At 54.6% G+C, this 20,472-nt stretch overlaps 1 protein-coding gene and 1 pseudogene across 6 annotated transcripts in view; one reads left to right on the forward strand and one right to left on the reverse strand.

Moving 5' to 3' along the window:
* DRC4 (dynein regulatory complex subunit 4) overlaps positions 1 to 17,900 on the forward strand; it is a 31,963-nt gene extending 14,063 nt beyond the window's left edge. For 2 of the 6 annotated variants that reach the window (XM_038008072.2, XM_038008071.2), the window contains exons 3-11: positions 160 to 357; positions 1,967 to 2,173; positions 5,083 to 5,137; positions 5,818 to 6,023; positions 6,634 to 6,801; positions 7,146 to 7,232; positions 10,252 to 10,461; positions 15,395 to 15,460; positions 16,103 to 17,900. In XM_038008072.2, coding sequence (XP_037864000.1) covers positions 160 to 357; positions 1,967 to 2,173; positions 5,083 to 5,137; positions 5,818 to 6,023; positions 6,634 to 6,801; positions 7,146 to 7,232; positions 10,252 to 10,461; positions 15,395 to 15,460; positions 16,103 to 16,252 — 1,347 coding nt within the window. In that variant the 3' untranslated portion in view covers positions 16,253 to 17,900. Of the gene's footprint in view, positions 1 to 36; positions 358 to 1,966; positions 2,174 to 5,082; positions 5,138 to 5,817; positions 6,024 to 6,633; positions 6,802 to 7,145; positions 7,233 to 10,251; positions 10,462 to 15,394; positions 15,461 to 16,102 lie in introns of all 6 variants that reach the window. The other 4 variants (XM_073015685.1, XM_038008075.2, XM_038008077.2 and 1 more) reach the window with 3 other exon arrangements.
* Positions 16,489 to 20,383, reverse strand: LOC103233504 (uncharacterized; annotated as a pseudogene).
* Positions 20,384 to 20,472: the final 89 nt, after the last annotated feature.

The raw sequence follows: 20,472 nt of genomic DNA on the forward strand, positions 1-20,472 counted from the left end.
GCTTCCTAGCCTTATATTTTAACTTTTTACGTTCAGCTGTTTATTTTTAGGTGAAATTGAGTCCTCCCTGTTTCTTCCTTGCCTTTCTTCGGCCACACGCCCCTTTGCCGTGCATGGGCCCCTGCTCAGTGCCTCACCTGACCCACTGCACCTGGCCAGGTGGAGGAGCATGTCAGCCGCATCCGGGAGGAGCTGGACCGTGAGCGGGAGGAGCGAAACTACTTCCAGCTGGAGCGGGACAAGATCCACACCTTCTGGGAGATCACACGGAGGCAGCTGGAGGAGAAGAAGGCTGAGCTGCGGAACAAAGACCGGGAGATGGAAGAAGCTGAGGAGAGGCACCAGGTGGAGATCAAGGTGAGTGGGGCTGGCCTGCCTGTGGCCACGTGGTCACCACACAGCTGCAGAGGAGCTGGACCCAGTGAGGGTGCAGGTGGGACATTTTCTGTTCTTGGCTTTAGGAGTCACAGCCCTAAAAGTGTTTTTTATAAAAGGCTGAGGGAGGTAACCTGCAGGTCCTGAGGGTTTAAAATGTAGTTTCCACAACCTGGAAGGAGTATGGGCTCTGGGGGCAGACTGGCCTGTTTGCAACTCAGCTCTGCCACTGAACACCCCATGAGCTGGGGATGCACCTCACCTCCCAGCCTCGGTGTCCTACTCTGTGCCTCAAGTGTACAGGTTTGTATAGGTGAACAGGCATGTGTAGCTGTGTACAGGTGAGGAGGCATGCAAGTGAGCAGGTGGATGCAAGTGATGAGGTGTGTGCAGGTGAGGCGTGGGCAGATGAGGAGGTGGGGCAGATATGTGCAGATGAGGTGTGTGTAGGTGAGCAGGTGTCTACAGGTATGACAGGTGAGGAGGTATAGTACAGGTATGGTGCAGGGGACCAGGTGTGTACAGGAAGGTACAGGTGAGGTGTACAGGTGACCAGGTGTGTACAGGTACGGACAGGTGAGGAGGTGTGGTACAGGTGTGGTGCAGGTGAGCAGGAGTGTACAGGTATGTACAGGTGAGGTGTGATACAGGTGACCAGGTGTGTACAAGAATGTGCAGGTGAAGAGGTGTGGTGCAGGTGACCAGGTGTGTACAGGTACGGACAGGTGAGGAGGTGTGGTACAGGTGTGGTGCAGGTGACCAGGTGTGTACAGGAATGTGCAGGTGAGGAGGTGTGGTAGAAGTGACCAGGTGTGTACAGGTACGGACAGGTGAGGAGGTGTGGTACAGGTGTGGTGCAGGTGACCAGGTGTGTACAGGTATGTACAGGTGAGGAGGTGTGGTACAGGTGTGGTGCAGGTGACCAGGTGTGTACAGGAATGTGCAGGTGAGGAGGTGTGGTAGAGGTGACCAGGTGTGTACAGGTACGGACAGGTGAGGAGGTGTGGTACAGGTGTGGTGCAGGTGACCAGGTGTGTACAGGTATGTACAGGTGAGGAGGTGTGGTACAGGTGTGGTGCAGGTGACCAGGTGTGTACAAGAATGTGCAGGTGAGGAGGTGTGGTAGAGGTGACCAGGTGTGTACAGGTACGGACAGGTGAGGAGGTGTACAGATGTGGTAGAGGTGAACAGGTGTGTACAGGTATGGACAGGTGAGGAGGTGTGGTACCGGTGCAGTGCAGGTGAGTGGGAGTGTACAGGTATGTACAGGTGAGGTGTGATACAGGTGACCAGGTGTGTACAAGAATGTGCAGGTGAGGAGGTGTGGTAGAGGTGACCAGGTGTGTACAGGTACGGACAGGTGAGGAGGTGTGGTACAGGTGCAGTGCAGGTGAGTGGGAGTGTACAGGTATGTACAGGTGGGGAGGTGTGGTACAGATGTGGTTCAGGTGACCAGGTGTGTACAGGAATGTGCAGGTGAGGAGGTGTACAGATGTGGTACAGGTGACTGGTGTGTACAGGTATGGACAGGTGAGGAGGTGTGGTATAGGTGTGGTGCAGGTGAGCAGGTGGTACTCCCTTTGCCCTGCAGGTGTACAAGCAGAAAGTGAAGCACCTGCTGTATGAGCACCAGAACAACCTGACTGAGATGAAGGCCGAGGGCACCGTAGTCATGAAGCTGGCACAGAAGGAGCACCTCACACAGGAGGGTGTGCTGCGCAAGGACATGCGGGCACTGAAGGTGGAGCTCAAGGAGCAGGAGCTGGCCAACGAGGTGGTGGTGAAGAACCTACGGCTGGTAGGTGTGGCGGGGGCACGTGGAGGCTGACAGGTGGTTGGGACGGCGAGCCTAGTGCTGCATGAACTCCTGTTTATTCAACAGCAACTGGGAATTCATGTTTTTGTGTAAGACCTTCTGCATTTTTGCAATTTGTTGAAATTTTTTTTTAAAGCATGCATCCAAACAAACTCCATTTTGGGACCAAGTACACAATTCTGTTTCAGATCTGAGCAAAAAATTGACGTCCCTGAAGAAAAAAATCCAGCTTAGGATCTTTCATGTGCTGCTGACACCTGACACCCAGAGACTTTTCCTAGGGAATAGCGTCAAATGCATTTAGTAGAATGCAAACCAACCATTAAAATATCCAGTGTGTTGACTCCTGGGCAGCTGTGACAGTTTGTCACACAAGCTGGTCTGATTTTTACTTTTGAGGCGGGGGGTTTCCAGGGCAGCACTAAATTCATCTGTGCACCTGGTTGAGTGACTCATACCCGTAATCCCAGCACTTGAGAGGGTTAGGTGGGAGAATTGGTTGAGGCCAATAGTTTGAGACTAGCTTGGGTGAAATAGTTGAACCCCATGTCTAAAAATTAAAAAACCATTAACTGGTGTGGCGGCTCATGCTGATAGTTTCAGCTACTTGGGAGGCTGAGGTGGAGGGTCTCTAGAGCTCAGAAAGTCAAGGCTGTAGTGAGCTAGGATCGCGCCTTTGCACTCCAGCCTAGGTGACAGAGTGAGACAAAACAAAAAGGAAAGAACTTACTGGCTGAGTGTCCATTAGCTGCTAGGTCCTGATCTGATCTCGGACAAAATGCCTGCCCGACTGGGTCTGATGGTCTAGAAAGGAGAGACAACAGGTGAGCTGGAAGACAAAATAAATGTGTCAGATACAACAGAGTATCTGGTGGGGAAGAGTGCTATAGAAGGAGCAAAGTGGGGAGAGGTGGGGTGCAGTTTTATACAAGTAGGTGACCAGCTGGGCGAGGGGATGGGCCAGTGGGAAGGCCCAGAGTAACAAGGAGGAGAACACTGGGGGAGAGGGGTCAGAGCTTGTCCGCCTTGAAAGCTGTGGTGAGGAGTAGGACTTTGACCCTGGGGGAGTCGATTGCCCTCTGAGAACCTGGGCAGAGGAGAGTCGTGTCTGACTAAGGTTCTTCCTGGCTGCTGGGTTGAGGAGACTTTCTTAACACATTTGCCTCACGCCTGGAAGCAGTCCAGCCTCAACTGAATCTGGAAGAAACTTGGTGACATTGCTGACTTTGCAGCAAAGCATAAGAGTGCTGAAGTCTTGAACCCTCCAGAATTATCTGGTCTTAACCCAGGTCCTGGATATGGTATTGTTACAGAATCAGAGTTTCCTGTTGGGTAAAAATACGGCTTTAGGCCAGGTGTGGTGGCTCACGCCTGTAATCCCAGCACTTTGGGAGGCCGAGGCGGGCGGATCACGAGGTTGGGAGTTTGAGACCAGCCTGACCAACTTGGTGAAACCCTGTCTCTACTAAAAATACAAAAATTGGCCAGGCATGGTGGCACGCGCCTGTAATCCAAGCTACTTGGAACGCTGAGGCAGAAGAATCGCTTGAACCTGGGAGACGGACGTTGTGGTGAGCCGAGATCGTGCCACTGCACTCCAGCCTGGGCAACAGAGTGAGAATCTGTCTCAAAAAAAAAAGAAAGATTGCTGCTTTAAAAATAATTGGCCGGGCGCGATGGCTCACGCCTGTAATCCCAGCACTTTGGGAGGCCGAGGTGGGCAGATCACAAGGTCAGGAGATCGAGACCACCCTGGCTAACACGGTGAAACCCCGTCTCTACTAAAAATACAAAAAAATTAGCTTGGCGTGGTGGCGGGCACCTGTAGTTCCAGCTAATCGGGAGGCTGATGCAGGAGAATGGCGTGAACCTGGGAGGCGGAGCTTGCAGTGAGCCGAGATGGCGCCACTGCACTCCAGCCTGGGCGACAGAGCGAGATTCCGTCTCAAAAAAAAAAAAAATTTAATTTTTTATGCAAAATTTTAATATATAATGTTTATTTAAATATATATAATAATTGCTTATTTTAAAAAATATATATTTATTTTTAGAGATGAAGTCTCACTCTGTCTCCCAGGCTGCAGTGCAATGGTACAGTCATAGCTCACTGCAGCGTCGAACTCCTAGTCTCAAGTGATCCTTCTGCCTTAGCCTCCCAGGTAGCTGGGACCATAGATATGAGCCACCACACCCACCTAATCTTTTTTTTTTTTTGAGATGGAGTTTTGCTCTTGTTGCCCAGGCTGGAGTGCAGTGGTGTAATCTGAGTTCACCACAACCTCCGCCTCCTGGATTCAAGCGATTCTCCTGCCTCAGCCTCCCGAGTAGCTGGGATTACAGGCGTGTGCCACCACGCCCGGCTAATTTTGTATTTTTAGTAGAGATGGGGTTTCTCTATGTTGGTCCGGCTGGTCTTGAACTCCCGACCTCAGGTGGTCGGCCCACCTCGGCCTCCCAAAGTGCTGGGATGACAGGTGTGAATATTTTGAAAATGCTGCTTTAGGCAGCAGTGCAGCAGGTTGGAAACTACACACGGCACCTGGAGAGATCCCACGGCTCTGTGTGGATGTGGCTGCTGCTCTCCAGGCTGTGGGATGGTTTGGTAAGGGAACCAAGCTGGGTTCAGTGCTCATGACGTCTGTTCATGTTCTCTCAAACTTAGAGGCGACTTTCGTTGAGGGAGGTGAGTTAGGAAATGTGCAGGTGAACAAAACCGTGTTACTCTGGGCATATTTCATGAACCTGGAGGTGAGGGGAACCCAGTAGCCAGCAGCAAAATGGGGTTTGTTGGGCTGGGTTTTTCATGGAGGTGAGGAACAGGGTCAGCCTGAAGGGAGCGGGCTTGCCTCTATGTCTGGCTGTCCAGTAACAGCCTCTTTTCACCTGTGCAGAAACACACCGAGGAGATCACCAAGATGCGGAATGATTTTGAGAGGCAAGTTCGAGGTCAGTTTCCCATGTGCTCATTGTGACACCCTCCCCGCCCTCCTCCATCCGAAAGGATTTACCTCCAGAGCTTGTTAACTCAGGGAACAAAAACTAGATTAAAACAGCCCAGGCATGCAAGAGAAAGAATGTGGAAGTTTCCAAGGCCAGTAGACCCACTCAGAATCCCAGAACAACCTATTTCCATGTGAGTTTGGGAGGCTGTGATTACCACACACTTTCCCACTCCTAGCTAAAATCAGTAGCTATCAGCAGGTGGTAGCTATTCAGTGCCATGGGCAGCATTTTTAAAATAGTCTTCTCCATGGCTCCTGGTCTGAGAAGGCTCCAATTTCAGCTGTTTTACTCACAAAGGCTGATAGTCCAGCTGGACGGCCACACAGGCCTTGCTTACTGCTCACTGGGGTCAGCTGACATGCAGCTGTTGGCACCCCCAGTGCAGGGAGCGATTAGCAATGCCTGTCGCTGGCAAAGGCAGGCCGACAGTGGTGTGTGTGCTGAGTACGAGCATCAGCAGAAAACACTCAGTGTAAACCCCTCTGTTCTCTTGCAGAGCTTGCTTGCAAAGCTGTTCTGACCACAATGGGCATTTTGGGCCCCTGTTTACAGGCTGCATGTTCTGTAGCCATAGGGGCACCACTTCTTCCTCTGCCAAGCTGCTGTTTCCTGCTGCCTTTCAGAAATTGAGGCCAAGTATGATAAGAAGATGAAGATGCTGAGGGACGAGCTCGACCTGCGGAGAAAGACTGAGCTCCACGAAGTGGAGGAGAGGAAGAACAGCCAGATCAACACGCTGATGCAGCGCCACGAGGAGGCCTTCACCGACATTAAGAACTACTACAATGACATCACCCTCAACAACCTGGCCCTCATCAACTCCCTCAAGGTGCTGTGCGTGGGGTGGGCTGGGGAGACACACTCTGCCTGTCCTAGAATGTGGGCTGCAGAGTCCTGGGGATCCGGACCCCAGTCCACCCCAACACCCCCAATACTTTTTATAGGATTATTTGACAATGCCCTTCTCATATCCTTAACTGAAATTCCTAAATAATGTAACCTATCGCTACCTATTGTTCAAAGCAGTCAGGATATTGCCCTCACCCTAGTGCAGAGGGGGAAGTAATCAAGTGTATTCTGATTTGTAAAAGCTCGGGTGGAACTGCAGTGAGTGACATGATGTGGCTGGAGTGGATAGGTGTCATTGTCCCTACATGCTGGCAGTGACAGGATTTTCTACAGTAGACAACGGCCCTTGGTGGAATCTTGAACAAAGTGTAGTCCCTCAGTGTGCATGGAAGCTGCATTCCCAGAAAACTCAGAATTAAGTTGAAGCTGCAGAAATACTGTTTATACATAGAACAGGTCTAGGTGCTAGCATGCCTGAGGCTGGCAGGATCTGGTGATGGGCAGGAGAGCACCCAGCTCTCACCCTGCAGGCCACAGCCCCTTTGGTTCTGCCTGCTGAGCCCCTGCTGGGCCTGTGCTTGTGCCTGCAGGAGCAGATGGAGGACATGCGGAAGAAGGAGGACCACCTGGAGAGGGAGATGGCAGAGGTGTCTGTGCAGAACAAGCGCCTGGCAGACCCTCTCCAGAAGGCTCGGGAGGAGATGAGCGAGATGCAGAAGCAGCTCGCCAACTACCAGAGGGACAAGCAGATCCTGCTTGTGAGTTTCCTGCTGGATTCCTCTCCCTCCTTGGCACGAGTTAGCCTAGACTCAGGAGGAAGGAGCATCACAGGGGCAGGAAGGGAGACGGGGGAGGCCTGCATTTCTCCTTTTTCTGCCTTGTGTTCTCCTGGGGAAAGTAAAGTCTGGGGGTGTTTTGGAGACAAGGCCCTCATCTTCCACCGTGTGCTACTGACCTGCCTTGAAGGGGCTCAGCTGCTTGTGTCCTGGAACCATGTCTTTCTGGCGATTATTTTTGGCCTTGCCATCTCCCAGGAGCCTGTGTTACTTGGATGACTGTGAATCTTGAATACTTTCTGTCCCCTACTCCGTTTTTCCTCCAGTGCACAAAAGCCCGTTTGAAAGTCACGGAGAAAGAGCTGAAAGACCTGCAGTGGGAGCATGAAGTGTTAGAGCAGCGGTTCACCAAGGTGAGTGGGCACCAGGCTGGCCCTGCAGCGGGGTTTGGCACCCCTGCTAGCCAGGGACGGGGCTCTCCTTGTGGCCCTGGCCCCTGGACCAGCTTCAGATACCTTGGCCAGGTTTTTAGGTTCTGAAGTTGGGGGCCCTATTCCCTGTAACTCATTCCACAGCTTCTAAGAGGCGAAAGCCTTTGGCCTATTCCGCATGCATATCCTGCGGAAGGCCTGAGGTCTCATGGGGAGCAGATCACACATGACTTTCGGCCCCTTAAGCGCTCACCTCTCAAAGCCCATGAGGGATGCCTGGCCCCTGCAGCACCTCTTCTCTTCCATGGGTTTATGTTTCTAAGTGCTAACCCTAACCTTCTCACTGTAAAGAAGTCATGGGGTCTTAAGTGTGAGTGAAAATGAGCCTCCAGCTCCTCACGCTGGTGAGTTTTATGAGCTCCCTTCCAGGTTTCCTGCATGCTCTAGTGTGGATGTGACTTTCTGTGTTTTGAACCCGGGATCAGGCCATAAGCACAACTTGCTTTTTAATCTCACAATGTATCAGGCTGCACACAGGAAGCCGTTTCATCCTGTTCACAGCCACGTGGTGCTGCATTTCATGAATGTGTGATCATTTAGCTGACTCCCCTCTGTTTCTAATCCTCTGCTGTTATAAGCATTGCTGCCTCAATCCTTTTAAATTTGTCTCTGTGCACTTGTGTGAGATTGCTTCTTAGGAAAGCCAGTTCCTGGCAGTGGGATTGTTGGGTCTGAGGGGTCTGTGTTGAGGGTTCTGATCTGTCCAGAGGGCTGCTCTGAGTCACACACCTGCCAGGGTGCGGAGGGGCCGTCTCCATCCTCAGCTGCACCAGATCTGACAGGTTTAAACCTTTGCAGAAGTGACTGGGGGAAAACATTTCATTTCGTGTGCCCTTCCGAGATTGCCAGTGAGTGGTAGGGGTGCTTGGTCTTGTCTTTGTCCCTCAAAGAGACTCCTTGCCTCTGTTGAGTTTCAAAGTTCTGGCCAAGGACCAATCCTTGCACCATGGGGCCCTCAAGGCTTTGTCTGTGGTGTGCGTGGCCAGATCATCTTATCTTGAGCTGCAGTTACGTGTGCTGTTTGTGTTCTCTGGCCTAATTGAAATTCATGAACACAAACGGTTGTAGTAGGATTCGCCCCTTGGAAACATCCCATCTGTCTGTCAGATCTAGCCCCACCTTCAGAGACACCTCAGGTCCTACATGATGTGCATTGCTAGACTGTGCCAACTCTTGGCACCTAAGGGAAGGGTGCCCCAGTGAGACTCTGAGGACTGCTGTGTTAGGGGCCCTTCCTCCTCCCTGTGAGTTTTGAGGTGGACATTACTGGGAAGAGGAGAGCAGAGACGTGCCTGGGTTGGAGTCTTGTTCCCTGCCATATTTTCTTCCATTTGAATGTGGTTCCTGACAGTGTCAAAGTCAGTGTCTCTTCCTAGAGAACTGAGAGCTTAAATTTGTCAGCAAAATTTAGAGACCAAAGGCACTTACTTATTTATTTTTATTTTTTGAGATGGAGTCTCACTCTATCGCCAGGCTGGAGTGCCGTGGCGCGATCTCGGCTCACTGCAACCTCCGCCTTCCGGGTTCAAGTGATTCTCCTGCCTCAGCCTCCTGGGTAGCTGGGACTACAGGTGTCCACCACCACGCCCGGCTAATTTTTTGTATTTTTAGTAGAGACGGGGTTTCACCGTCTTGGCCAGGATGGTCTCGATATCTTGACCTTGCGATCCGCCCGCCTCAGCCCCCTAAAGTGCTGGGATTACAGGCGTGAGCCACTGCGCCCGGCCCAAAGGCACTTATAATCCACGTGCCTGCGGACAGGGAATTGGATTTAAGCAAATCTGGGGAATTCTAACTAACAGCAGTTAGAAGGGATACAGGGCCAGGTGCTGTCTTGGAGGTGCTCCAGGTATCACAGGTCGTGCTTTGAAAAAAGCTGCAGTATTTTAGCATCCTGTTTTCTTCCAAACAGTCATAAATGTTTTTACGTGTATAGAGAACATTCTGGAAGGGGTCACACCAAGTGTTCACAATGGTGGGTGGCCTCTGGGAACTGGGGTTAAGGGTGTTCCCTTTTTTTTTTTTTGAGATGGAGTTTCGCTCTTGTTGCTCAGGCTGGAGTACAATGGCGTGATCTTGGCTCACTGCAACCTCCACCTCCTGGATTCAAGCGATTCTCCTGCCTCAGCCTCCCGAGTAGCTGGTATTACAGGCGCTTGCCACCATGCCCAGCTAATGTTTGGTATTTTTGATAGAGATGGGGTTTTACTATGTTGGCCAGGTTGGTCTCCAACTCCTGACCTCAGGTGATCCACCCACCTCACCCTCCCGAAGTGCTGGGATTGCAGGCATGAGCCACCGCACCCTGCTCAGAGTGTTCACTTTTTTATAGTCTTCAACCAGGTCTAGATTTTTTTTAGAATGTGCAATTAATAAGTAGAAGAATTAGGAGGTAAAAAAGAAGAGTCTTACTGGCCAGCAGGCAGCTGACTCCAAGGCCGTGCTCCAGATCCGCCATTTGTGGGGTGGACAGCACCTGTCCTGTGATGCCAGGATCTGGGGTGGGCCAAGGGAGCACATCCTCCAAGGGGTTCCACCGGCAAGCTCTGCCTGCTGGATGCCCTGGATCTCACATCTCACCTGAGCCCACAGCCCTCACTCGGGCAGGGCAGGACTGGCCTCGGCCACCCATGGAGCAGCTTTCAGGGTGGGGCTGCTCCAGCTCTCGCCGGGACACTCACAGCTTCCAGAGACACCTTCCTGAGAGGAGGGCTCGTGCCGACGTTTTCCTCCTGCCTTCCACTGTGTGGCGGCTATATAGAGGGCCAGGGCGCAGGCAGTGTGGACCACACCCCGGTGCTGTGGGAGTGGGCGCTATTGGAAACTACCTCCCATAGAAGCAGCGTGTTCCAGGCAGGTGCAGAGGTGGGAGGCAGCGTCTTGCCAGCGAGATGTCCCCAGGTGAGGGGCCTCATCGCCCACCCCAGCACTGTCCCTGCAGGTGCAGCAGGAGCGGGACGAGCTCTACCGGAAGTTCACTGCAGCCATCCAGGAGGTGCAGCAGAAGACAGGCTTCAAGAACCTGGTGCTAGAGCGCAAGCTACAGGCTCTGAGCGCTGCTGTGGAGAAGAAGGAGGTGCAGTTCAACGAGGTCCTGGCTGCCTCTAACCTGGACCCCGCAGCCCTGACGCTGGTGTCCCGCAAGCTTGAGGTAGGCCCTAGACAGGCTCCTGGCCCCAGTGGGCAGCCTCTTCCATGTGGCAAGGGTCTTCAGTTCTGTGCTGTTCCCCCTCGGATGGGCACAGAGACCCCTCGGTTAACCACTGGGGAGGGGGCATTCATGGGTTTCCTGTGACCTGAGAACAGAGCGGGGTGCTGTAGGCATGGATGCCTCTCACTGTCTACACCAGCAGCCTCTTCTCACAGTTCTGCTCAAGTCTCTCTTGGATCTTCCCTTGCCCCTGTGTGACCTCATGGTGACTCCTAACCTCTGAGCCTCTGCCCACTCCAATTCTCGGGTCTGGCTCATCTGAGCACGTAAGGCTCTAGTCATCTGCGTGTAGCCTGAGGATGGCCTTGGGAGTGGAAAAGCCACTCTTGGAATCTCTGTGGGCCTGAGCTCGTCTGTTGGTGGTAACAGACCCAGACACAGGCCTGGAGGATGGTGGTACTTCCTGAGCTCTCAGCCCAGGGCACCGCATCCTGGGACAGAGATGGTACCGGGAGGCCCTGAGATGGGCTGGTTTAGGACATGGACAGTTACGGATACGGTAAGTGCAGGGCCGTGGGAGCCTGGGGAGCCTGACCCCACCTTTGCAGGTACTGGGGACATGAAGTCTAAGCAGAGCCCAGAACATTCCCTCATTCTGTGTCACAGTTATTTATGGTGCTGCTCTGCTAGGGTGTCCCGGGCATGGGCGAGGGCAGTAAAGAAAGCAGATGAGGCCTGGGCCCCCCACAGGGAGAAACAGCATCAGCTGGAGGATCAGGAGGAGGCTGGAGCCTGCAACTGCCTCACAGGTGGTCTCTTACCTGTGTCCAGCTTCTGGACCTGGGCCTTGCCTCTGTTCCCTGGACCTCGTTGGGAGAAGTCACAGAAGGAACAGGATACAGGGCAAAGGGTCTTTGACCCTGGAATCCTGGCCAGGTGAGGCCAGGCCTGTGGCTTCCTCGGGGCCCTCCAAGTTGGATGACATGTGCCCCTGGCCCAGTTGCTGCCCCTGAGCTGGAAACAGCTGGTCTTGAAGCCTCTACCAACAGCCCCAGCACAGGGAGGCTGGGTTGTCACAGAGATGCAGCCTTCGGGGCCACAGGGTACCCGTCTGTCTTTGTGCTGGACTCGTCCTTCAGTGAAACAGATGCCTGGGACATAGGCTTGAGGCTTCCTCACTGTCTGGGGAAGCATCTTTTATCCTGAGAACTATCACAGATGGCATTTTTGTTTGTTTGTTTTCAAGACTAAGTGTTGCTCTGTTGCCCAGGCTGGAGTGCAGTGGCGTGATCTTAGCTCACTGCAGCCTTTCCCTCCCAGGTTCCAGTGGTTCTTGTGCCTCAGCCTCCTGAGTACCTGGGATTACAGGCATGTGCCACCACGCTCGGCTAATTTTTGTATTTTTAGTAGAGACGGAGTTTCACCATGTTGGTTAAGCTGGTCTTGAACTCCTGACCTCAAGTGATTCGCCCGCCTCGGCCTCCCAAAGTGCTAGGATTACAGGCATGAGCCACCGTACCCAGCCACAGATGGCGTTTTTTTTTTTTTTTTGTAAATTATTTTATTTCTTCCTTGATGATTTAGAGGGACTGTCTTTAAACCAGTACAAATAGTTCATACATAATACCTGGCCATTTTCTTCCGAAATCTCTCTCTCTCTCTGTTTTTTTTTTTCCGAGACAGGAGTCTTGCTCTGTCACCCAGTCTGGAGTGCAGTGGCGTGATCTTGGCTCACTGCAACCTCTGCCTTCTGGGTTCAAGCAGTTCTCCTGCCTCAGCCTCCTGAGTAGCTGGGATTACAGGCGTGCACCACCACGCCTGGCAAATTTTGTGTTTTTAGTAGAGACGGGGTTTTACCATGTTGGTCATGCTGGTCTCAAACTCCTGACCTCATGACCTGCCCACCTCAGCCTCCCAAAGTGCTAGAATTACAGGTGTGAGCCACTGCGCCTGGCAATTTTTGTATTTTTTTTAGTAGAGATGGGGTTTCACCATGTTGGCCAGGTGGATCTCGGACTCCTCACCTCGTGATCCACCCTCTTTGGCCTCCTAGAGTGCTGGGATTACAGGCGTGAGCCACCACACCTGGATACCTGGCCATTTTCTAACCAGTTGAATAATTTGTTGCACAATAAGCTACCTCACGTCTTTCAGCAAGAAATACATTACATTTGAGTAGTAAAGACATTACATAATGAATGAGGACACAATTAAAATTTGCTTTAAATATTTCTTTGGGGGAGAGGATGCCACACTTCTACTCAATGAAGAGAAACATTTTATAGTCCAGAGGTCTTGTGTTTTTTAACACCTATGATGCCATGAATTCATCGGGAAGAGGTTCCAGCAGCTTGGGCTCCTTCCCGTTGATTCTCACAAAGCTGCTTCTCTGGGTGGAGCAGGCTGGCGCTTCAGCTGAACCCACGTACCTTTCTCTTCAGCTTTTTTCTTCTTCTGATCATTTTCCTTCACGCGTTTCAGGAAGCTGTCTCAGCTCTTAGAGTGCTCAGTGTGCTCAGTACACACCTTAATTCTCTCAGCAAGAATCTTGCCCTTGTTTGTTTACAACAACGCCAGCAGCGTGCTGGGGAACACTGCAGACTCCACAGTTCAGCCATGGCAGCACTTGTGGGGCTTCCTTTTTGAACAGTACCCATTCCCTTGATGTCTGCAGTATCAGCTTTCTTACAGATTTGCATATACATGGCCAGAGGAACAACTGTGTTTTCTAAAAAGCCGGAGAATGTGTATCAGGTGCCTCTCCTCTTTCCCTTTGTGTTTGTCATTTGGGCGAATTACTGGAAGATGGTGGTTCCAGCCGCAAGGCCACAGATGGCGTTTTTAAGGTGATTGGTCCACATGCAGTTCAGCTGAACACAAATCCATGTGCTCATCGCTGACACCAGGCCAAGGGTTAACCTCATTCAAGTCACCTAATCTTTTTTTTTTTCTGCGAGTCGCTGTGTCGCCCAGGCTGGAGTGCAGTGGCACAGTCATAGTAGTGAGCCCCTCGCTGAGCCGCCCTGGGGGCACCCAGGTGTTGGACAGATGCAGGACTGGGCTGAAAAGGCTGGTTCTGAAAGGCCCGTCAGCTGTGCCTTTGAGTTTCGGGCCAGTTGGGAACTATGGAAGGGCTGGGCAGGGGGAACCAGATCAGAGCCCGCTCTGCTGCTGATGGGGAGCACAGGGCTGGTGGGGCCGGGTGGGGCCAGCACACAGTGGGGACAGGCAGAGGGTTTAAGAACTGCCAGGAGGCTGAGTCCACAGGTGGGGCTGGGAGGGGCCGAGGTGACTTGGTGTTCGCACATGGGGGAACTGTGGGTCCTGGCCCAGTGGGGGTGGTGCCTGTGGGACCCTGGTCATCTGGGATGGCCTGTCTCTCAGGGCCTGAGGTAGTAAGGCTGGACAGGAGGGGCCTCACCTGGGCCAGAGGCACTGTGGCCCCCAGACTGAAGACTCATCTTTGCTGGTCTGCTCAGCACTGGGCCCTGTGAGCACAGGCAGGTGAGGGGTCACTGCTGGGAGGCGGGGGAGGTGTGTTTCCAGCTCCTGGCTGAGGGCTGCACCCGGCCTGCTGCTAAGCCACCGCAATGAGGGTGAAGAGAGCAGTTGTGGCCTGTGAGAGTTGTTGCAGCTGCGCCCATGCACCAGGGTGAGGATGGAGCTAAATGTGGGTCAATTCCTTCTTTCCTGGTCATTGTTACCTTGACTTCTAAGTGAGGAATCTTCTGGGGAAATGACAGAGGCCCCCGCAGGGACACTGTTTGCAGACTGGGCAGGTTGGGGTGTGAGGGGGCTGCTGTGTCAGTGGGCAGCAGAGACGGCTCAAAAGCCAGGCTGGGCCCAGCAGTGCCCCACAGGCAGGAGCCCAAGAAGTCCCCTGCCTCACCACGTGGTGAAACCCTTGCCCACATCTGGGTGGGGCCAACGCTGCTATAGACTATTTGTTTCTGTTACAAAAAAGTGGGATGGCCGGGCGCGGTGGCTCACGCCTGTAATCCCAGCACTTTGGGAGGCCAAGGCGGGCAGATCACAAGGTCAGGAGTTCAAGACCAGCCTGGCCAAGATGGTGAAACCGTCTCTACTAAAAATGCAAAAATTAGCTGGGTGTGGTGGCAGGTGCCTGTAATCCCAGCTATTTGGGAGGCTGAGGCAGAGAATTCCTTGAACCTGGGAGGCGGAGGTTGCAGTGAGCCTAGATTGCACCACTGCACTCCAGCCTGGGCAACAGGGCGAGACTCCATCTCAAAAAAAAAAAAGTGAGACAGTACATTTACAGGCCTTAAGAAATGTAATGTAAGCAATATGCGAGTGGTGTTTAGTGGCCCGTCTCCACGGTGTGGCTGCACGCTGCCTGCCCTTGCCTCATCTGCATTTCTTTTGTGTCTGGACCGTTTTTGGGGTTTTTTTGAGGTGGTGTCTTGCTCTGTCATCCAGACTAGAGTGCAGTGGCTCAATCTCAGCTCACTGTGACCTCTGTTTCCCAGGTTCAAGCGATTCTCGTGCCTCAGCCTCCTGAGTAGCTGGGATTACATAGGTGCAAGCCACTGTGCCCGGCTACTTTTTGTATTTTTAGTAGAGATGGGGTTTCGCAATGTTGGCCAGGCTGGTCTCAAACTCCTGACCTCAAGTCATCTGCCTTCCTTGGCCTCCCAAACTGCTGGGATCACAGGCGTGAGCGGCTGTGCCCGGCTCGGACTGTTGATGGAGATGCAGGTTGTGTGAGCACAGGCTCCCAGTTCTCTTGTTTCTTGTTGTTTTCTCTCCACCCTTGGAGACCTTTTTCTGCTGACGACCTTGTGTGGATGGATGCATCCATCAAACCGGGCTGCTGTTCCCTGGATCTCTGAGGACCCCCACTGGAACCCGCAGACCACCCCCACTGCCTCGGCCAAAAGATGAGTCTCAAACTCCATCACCTCTCTCTCCTCAGGATGTTCTGGAATCGAAGAACAGCACCATCAAGGACCTGCAGTATGAGCTGGCCCGGGTCTGTAAGGTACGGATGTGCCCTGCCCTCCCTCAGGGCCACCCCCTCGGTGCCCAGCCTGTTCTAAATGCAGATGGTCTCAGAGGACCGCACCCATTCCCACATTGTACCTCGTTTGACAAGGCAGCTGTCACTGTCCCCAGCTGAGAGCATCTGAATTCTGTGTGGTGTGGGGCACAGCACTGTTGTCTAGGCCACATCTCTGCTGGGATGGGTGTAGGGGGGGACCTGGACCCTTCCCTGGTCAGCCCCTTCCACTGGGCAGGGAGTCAGAAGGTGCTGTGCCCACCAGGGAAGGTAACAGACGTCATTCAACAGGGGCAGGGAGGGCGTGAAGAACCTGAGTGGGAAACACCCAACCAAGGCCCAGAGCCCTCCCAGACCACAGCTCTGCCCTGAGTGTCCCTGCCCTCTGCCTCTGTCTCCTCATTTGTGGAACAGGAATAGGAACAGCCTCTCCCTGTCGTGCTACCTGAGCCAATGCAGTGGAGGTGCTTGGTGCTGTGTCCCACACAGGAAATGACTGATAAGCCTTTGGCTTTATCCTTCTACACCGTGATGATCACGTTGCCCCTCCACGGAGCTGCACTCAGCTCTGGTGGTCCTGAGCCTGGGGATCCTCAGCTCCCTCACACCGCCCTGTCTCCACAGGCCCATAACGACCTGCTGCGCACGTACGAGGCAAAGCTGCTGGCCTTCGGGATCCCTCTGGACAACGTGGGCTTCAAGCCCTTGGAAACAGCTGTGATCGGGCAGACACTGGGCCAGGGCCCCGCGGGACTAGTTGGCACCCCCACGTAGCCGCCCCACTCGGGGGCCACAGCCCAGAGAGCCAGCCTAGGAACACTCTGGATGACAACCCCTTTCACACCAAGGACAGCAAGATTTTTAGATTTTATCATCAGCAAATGAAAGCTTTTCACGTGTTCTTGCCATCCTCATTCCTCGCTCTGTGGAGGAGAACCACCTGCAGGACCCTCCCCCGTGGTATCCCTGTCGCTTTCTTCCCTGGGTGCATGTCCAGGCTGTGTCCAGGCCTACTCCCCGGTCTCACCTCTGACCACAGTCAGCAGCACCTTCTCAGAGTGCCCCGCACTCACCTGGGGGCTGGGGCAGTGCTGCACTGTGCTGCCTGTCTTCATGCCACTGTCGTCCCATCAAGTGGACAGCTTTGCAGGTGCTGGCACTGACTTTATTGACACCTGAGTCACAGCCGCCCAGTGGGATTCTCCAGGGGGCCAGGACTTCCCCAGGAATTGGTGACACCAGTGCTCCCCGCTGAGCACGAAGCCCACTCTGTTGAGGGCTGGGTGGGTGCAGCCAGCGTGCGGGAAAGGGCAGGCAGCCTCCTGCTGCCAGTCTTCGCTCTAGCTCCCTCGATAGGTGGTGTAGGACCAGGGGCTCAGCAGCAGGGGCACGTGGAACTTCTGGGCATTGCTGGTGATGGTGAACACAACCTGCGACGGAGAGAGGGCCAGGAGAGAGCATAAGGGGATGGCAGCAAACCACCTGTCTGGCCCCAACACACCTGGGAGAATTCAGCAGCCCAGACTGAGGGTCTGGGAGGGGGTGAACCCTCTGCACCAGAGGGACACTCCACAGAAGCTGCAGCCTAATAAGTCAGGTGCTTCTGTGGCGGCTCTGGTGTGGGGTGAGGCAGTGAGGTTAGGCCCAGAGAGCTGGAGTTGGCTCAGATGAAAACCTGTCAACAAAGAGGGGATGAGTGGCCCAGCCTCCCCACAAAGCCTGACCCTGAGCAGGTCAGCGATGGGTGTGTCCTCATAGAGTCTATTGCTGCCTGGGCACCTTTCTTTTGGGAGCTCAAAGCAAGTGAGCTCACCTACCTGCCCCCGCCCAGGACCAGTCTGCCCACTGTCTAAATGATGCCCGACCAGCAGGACCTGGCCTGCAGATCCCAGTGAGTCATGGGCCTCAGGCCCTCCAGCCCACCGGGCCTCTCACCTCCACGTATGGGTAGAAGCTTTCCTGCCCCCTCTTCCTCCAGTAGCCCTCGGTGTCGAAGGTGAGCTTGTAGGTGCCTGCCTTCATCTGGTCCGGCATCAGGAGTCCAGGGCAGCGGCCATCTGGGTCTGTGTAGCTGGGGAGAGGATGAGGCTGCAGAGATGGGGTGAGAAGCCCCCATCCCAGCTTTCCTGCATCTGTACCCCAGCGGGCCTCGGACACTGCCCTGCCACCTGTCAGACTCAGGCGAGCAGACACAGTGGGGCTGTTAGGGCCTGCAGTTGCAGAGCAGTCCAGGGACACCACTGCCGTGTCTAGGAAATCACAACACAGAGAAGCAAAAAGGGAAAAAGTCTCCCACAGTTTATCCCGTGAGCAATAACCACTTTATAGCTGGCACGTATGTTTCCAGATTTTCTCTATGCATAAGTATATTTGTTTACAAACTTAACTCAAAGTGGATTATACTATTTGTATTGTTTTATAACCTGTGGTTTTCACTTAAAATATTGTGTGTGGCTGGGCGCGGTGGCTCACGCCTGTAATCCCAGCACTTCGGGAGGCTGAGGCGGGCAGATCACGAGGTCAGGAGATCGAGACCATCCTGGCTAACACCGTGAAACCCTGTCTCTACCAAAAATACAAAAAATTAGCTGGGCGAGGCGGCGGGCTCCTGTAGTCCCAGCTACTCGGGAGGCTGAGGCAGGAGAATGGCAGGAATCCGGGAGGTGGAGCTTGCAGTGAGCTGAGATCGCCCCACTGCACTCCAGCCTGGGTGACAGAGCGAGACTCCGTCTCAAGAAAAAAAAAGGAAAAGAAAAATGTGTGGCTTTCTGCCAAACCCTCACCCACAGAATGGGCCTGTCCAGCTCCACGGAGCGTTTGTGTTGCATGCCCTGGTCCCTTATCAGGGTTCTGAACAACTGTGGCTTTGCCCATAGTCACCTCCGGAAAACCTCACATCGTTCTTGCCAGCCGATGTTTAAAGTGTGCGCCTCTACTGTGATTAGAAGGAGCAGGCCCAAACAAGGTGGCTCACACCTGTAATCCCAGCACTTTGGGAGGCCAAGGCGGGTGGATCACGAGGTCAGGAGTTCAAGGTAAGTCTGGCCAAGATGGTGAAACCCCGTCTGTACTAAAAATATAAAAATTAGCCGGGGGTGGTGGCGGGTGCCTGTAATCCCAGCTACTTGGGAGGCTGAGACAGGAGAATCTCTTGACCCCGGGAGGTGGAGGTTGCAGTGAGCCGATATCACACCATTTCACTCTAGCCTGGACAACAAGAGAAACTGTCTCAAAAACAAAACAAAACATAGCGTGTGTGCATGGGGGGAATGGGTCTCTGTGACCCACCACGGACACCCAGCCCACACAGTGCCGTCCTAATTTCTCACGTGAGACCTGGACCCCTCATGTCTCAGCTTTTGTGAAGGACCAAATGAGGACCGGCACGGTCACACTCTGATCCTATGGGCCCAGCCCTGCCCTTCTGGCTGGAAGGGAGGGGCCTGCCTCTCATGCAGGGGCCATAAGGCCTGGGTAGGTGACATCTGCCTCTGGAAGTGCCCCGAAGAGCCTGTGCCTGGGGCAGTGGGCAAGACCCCATGGAGGCTGAGGGACACACTGCCCCTCAGCCTGGCTGGGAATCCCAGCATGTACCTGGGCTTGCTGCCTCAGTCTTCCCATGTGTGAAGAAGGGGTAAGTATGGTGCTGGCCCACGGGGTGTATGGAGAATGAAGAGTGGAAATAGTGTCCAGCCTACCGCCTGTCACAAGGTTACCCGTGATCTCAGTGACAGTGAGGTCTTTGATTCCACCTCAGGCGTCACCTAACCACTACCCCCCGCCCTCGCCCTGGCACAGCTGCCAGGACGAGGCAGAAACTCACTCCCGCCCCATGAGGGTCACAGGGGCCTGAGGCTGGAGGGAGGGAGGAAACAGCTCCTCTCCTCATCCCTGTATTTCCTGAGGCTGAGAGAAGTAGAAGGGAGAGCTCCCAACCTAACCCCCAACCCGGGCTGAGAGGAGAGTCAGCCGGGTGAGCTCCGCCCTCAGCCTCACTGCCTGGCTCCTTAGTCCCCGTCATCTGTCTCAGGGCGGGACTCGCCCTCCCAGGGCCTCTCTCCTACCTTGTCCTCAGCTCCATCCACTGCTGGCTGTGGTCCTCCAGCCAGGACAAGCGGAGACAGAGGCCTCTGGCTGGGAGCCCCGAGGCGGTGTCCAGCACATGGGTGGTCAGTGGGCTGTCCGTAGGCTCCATGCTGCTGTCCTGGGCCAGGAGAAGGAGACCAGGGTGAGCCTCTGGAGCCCTGTGCCCGCCCAGCCACTCCAATCCTGCGTCCACACCAGCTGTGGGGCATAAACAGCCCTCTGGACAAGTTCTCCCAGCTGCCCAGGGGACAGGGGGCAAGGGTGACTGGAACTGCCTAGTCAGCTGATAAGGCACCAAACGTAAACAGCGCGATCTGTGCCTCCCGACCCTCCCCCACCAATCCCTCTGGCTCCCCTGCCCCACTGGGGACACCCACTCTCCCACCCACGCCCCCACGAAATGGCCATCTCCCCCCATGCCCTCAGTTCCAGCCCCTGGGGTGGTTCTCCCGGAACTGGGCTCTCCTCCGCGCCCCGATTCCTGGGCCCTCGACGCTCAGCCCCCCGCAAGCAGCTGAGGGGACAGGAGCCCTGCAGGTCCAGGCCTGGCCCCCTAACCTCCTGGGGACCTAGGTGTCGCTGGAGCCTCAGCAGCCGCGGGGCGGCCCGGGAGCTCATCCTGCCCTGCCGGACTGCGACGCCCGCGGGCAAAGGGAAGGGCGGGGCCGGTCACCCTGTCCCGGACCACCTTGTGCCCACCAGGAGGGCCCCGGCGGGGCTTTGCCCAGGAAGGGGGCGCTGGTGGGGAATCAGAGCGAACAGACCTGGGGCCCGAAAGCGGGGTCGCGAGGACCTGCTCGGGGGTGGATGGGGGCCGGGGGCGGGGCCGCGGTGAGAGGGGGCGGGGGCGGGGCCGCGGTGAGAGGGGGCGGAGGCGGGGCCGCGGTGAGAGGGGGCGGGGGGCGGGG

This window comes from Chlorocebus sabaeus, chromosome 5, assembly GCF_047675955.1.
Source record: "Chlorocebus sabaeus isolate Y175 chromosome 5, mChlSab1.0.hap1, whole genome shotgun sequence".
In the NCBI taxonomy this organism is placed as follows: Eukaryota; Metazoa; Chordata; class Mammalia; order Primates; family Cercopithecidae; genus Chlorocebus; species Chlorocebus sabaeus.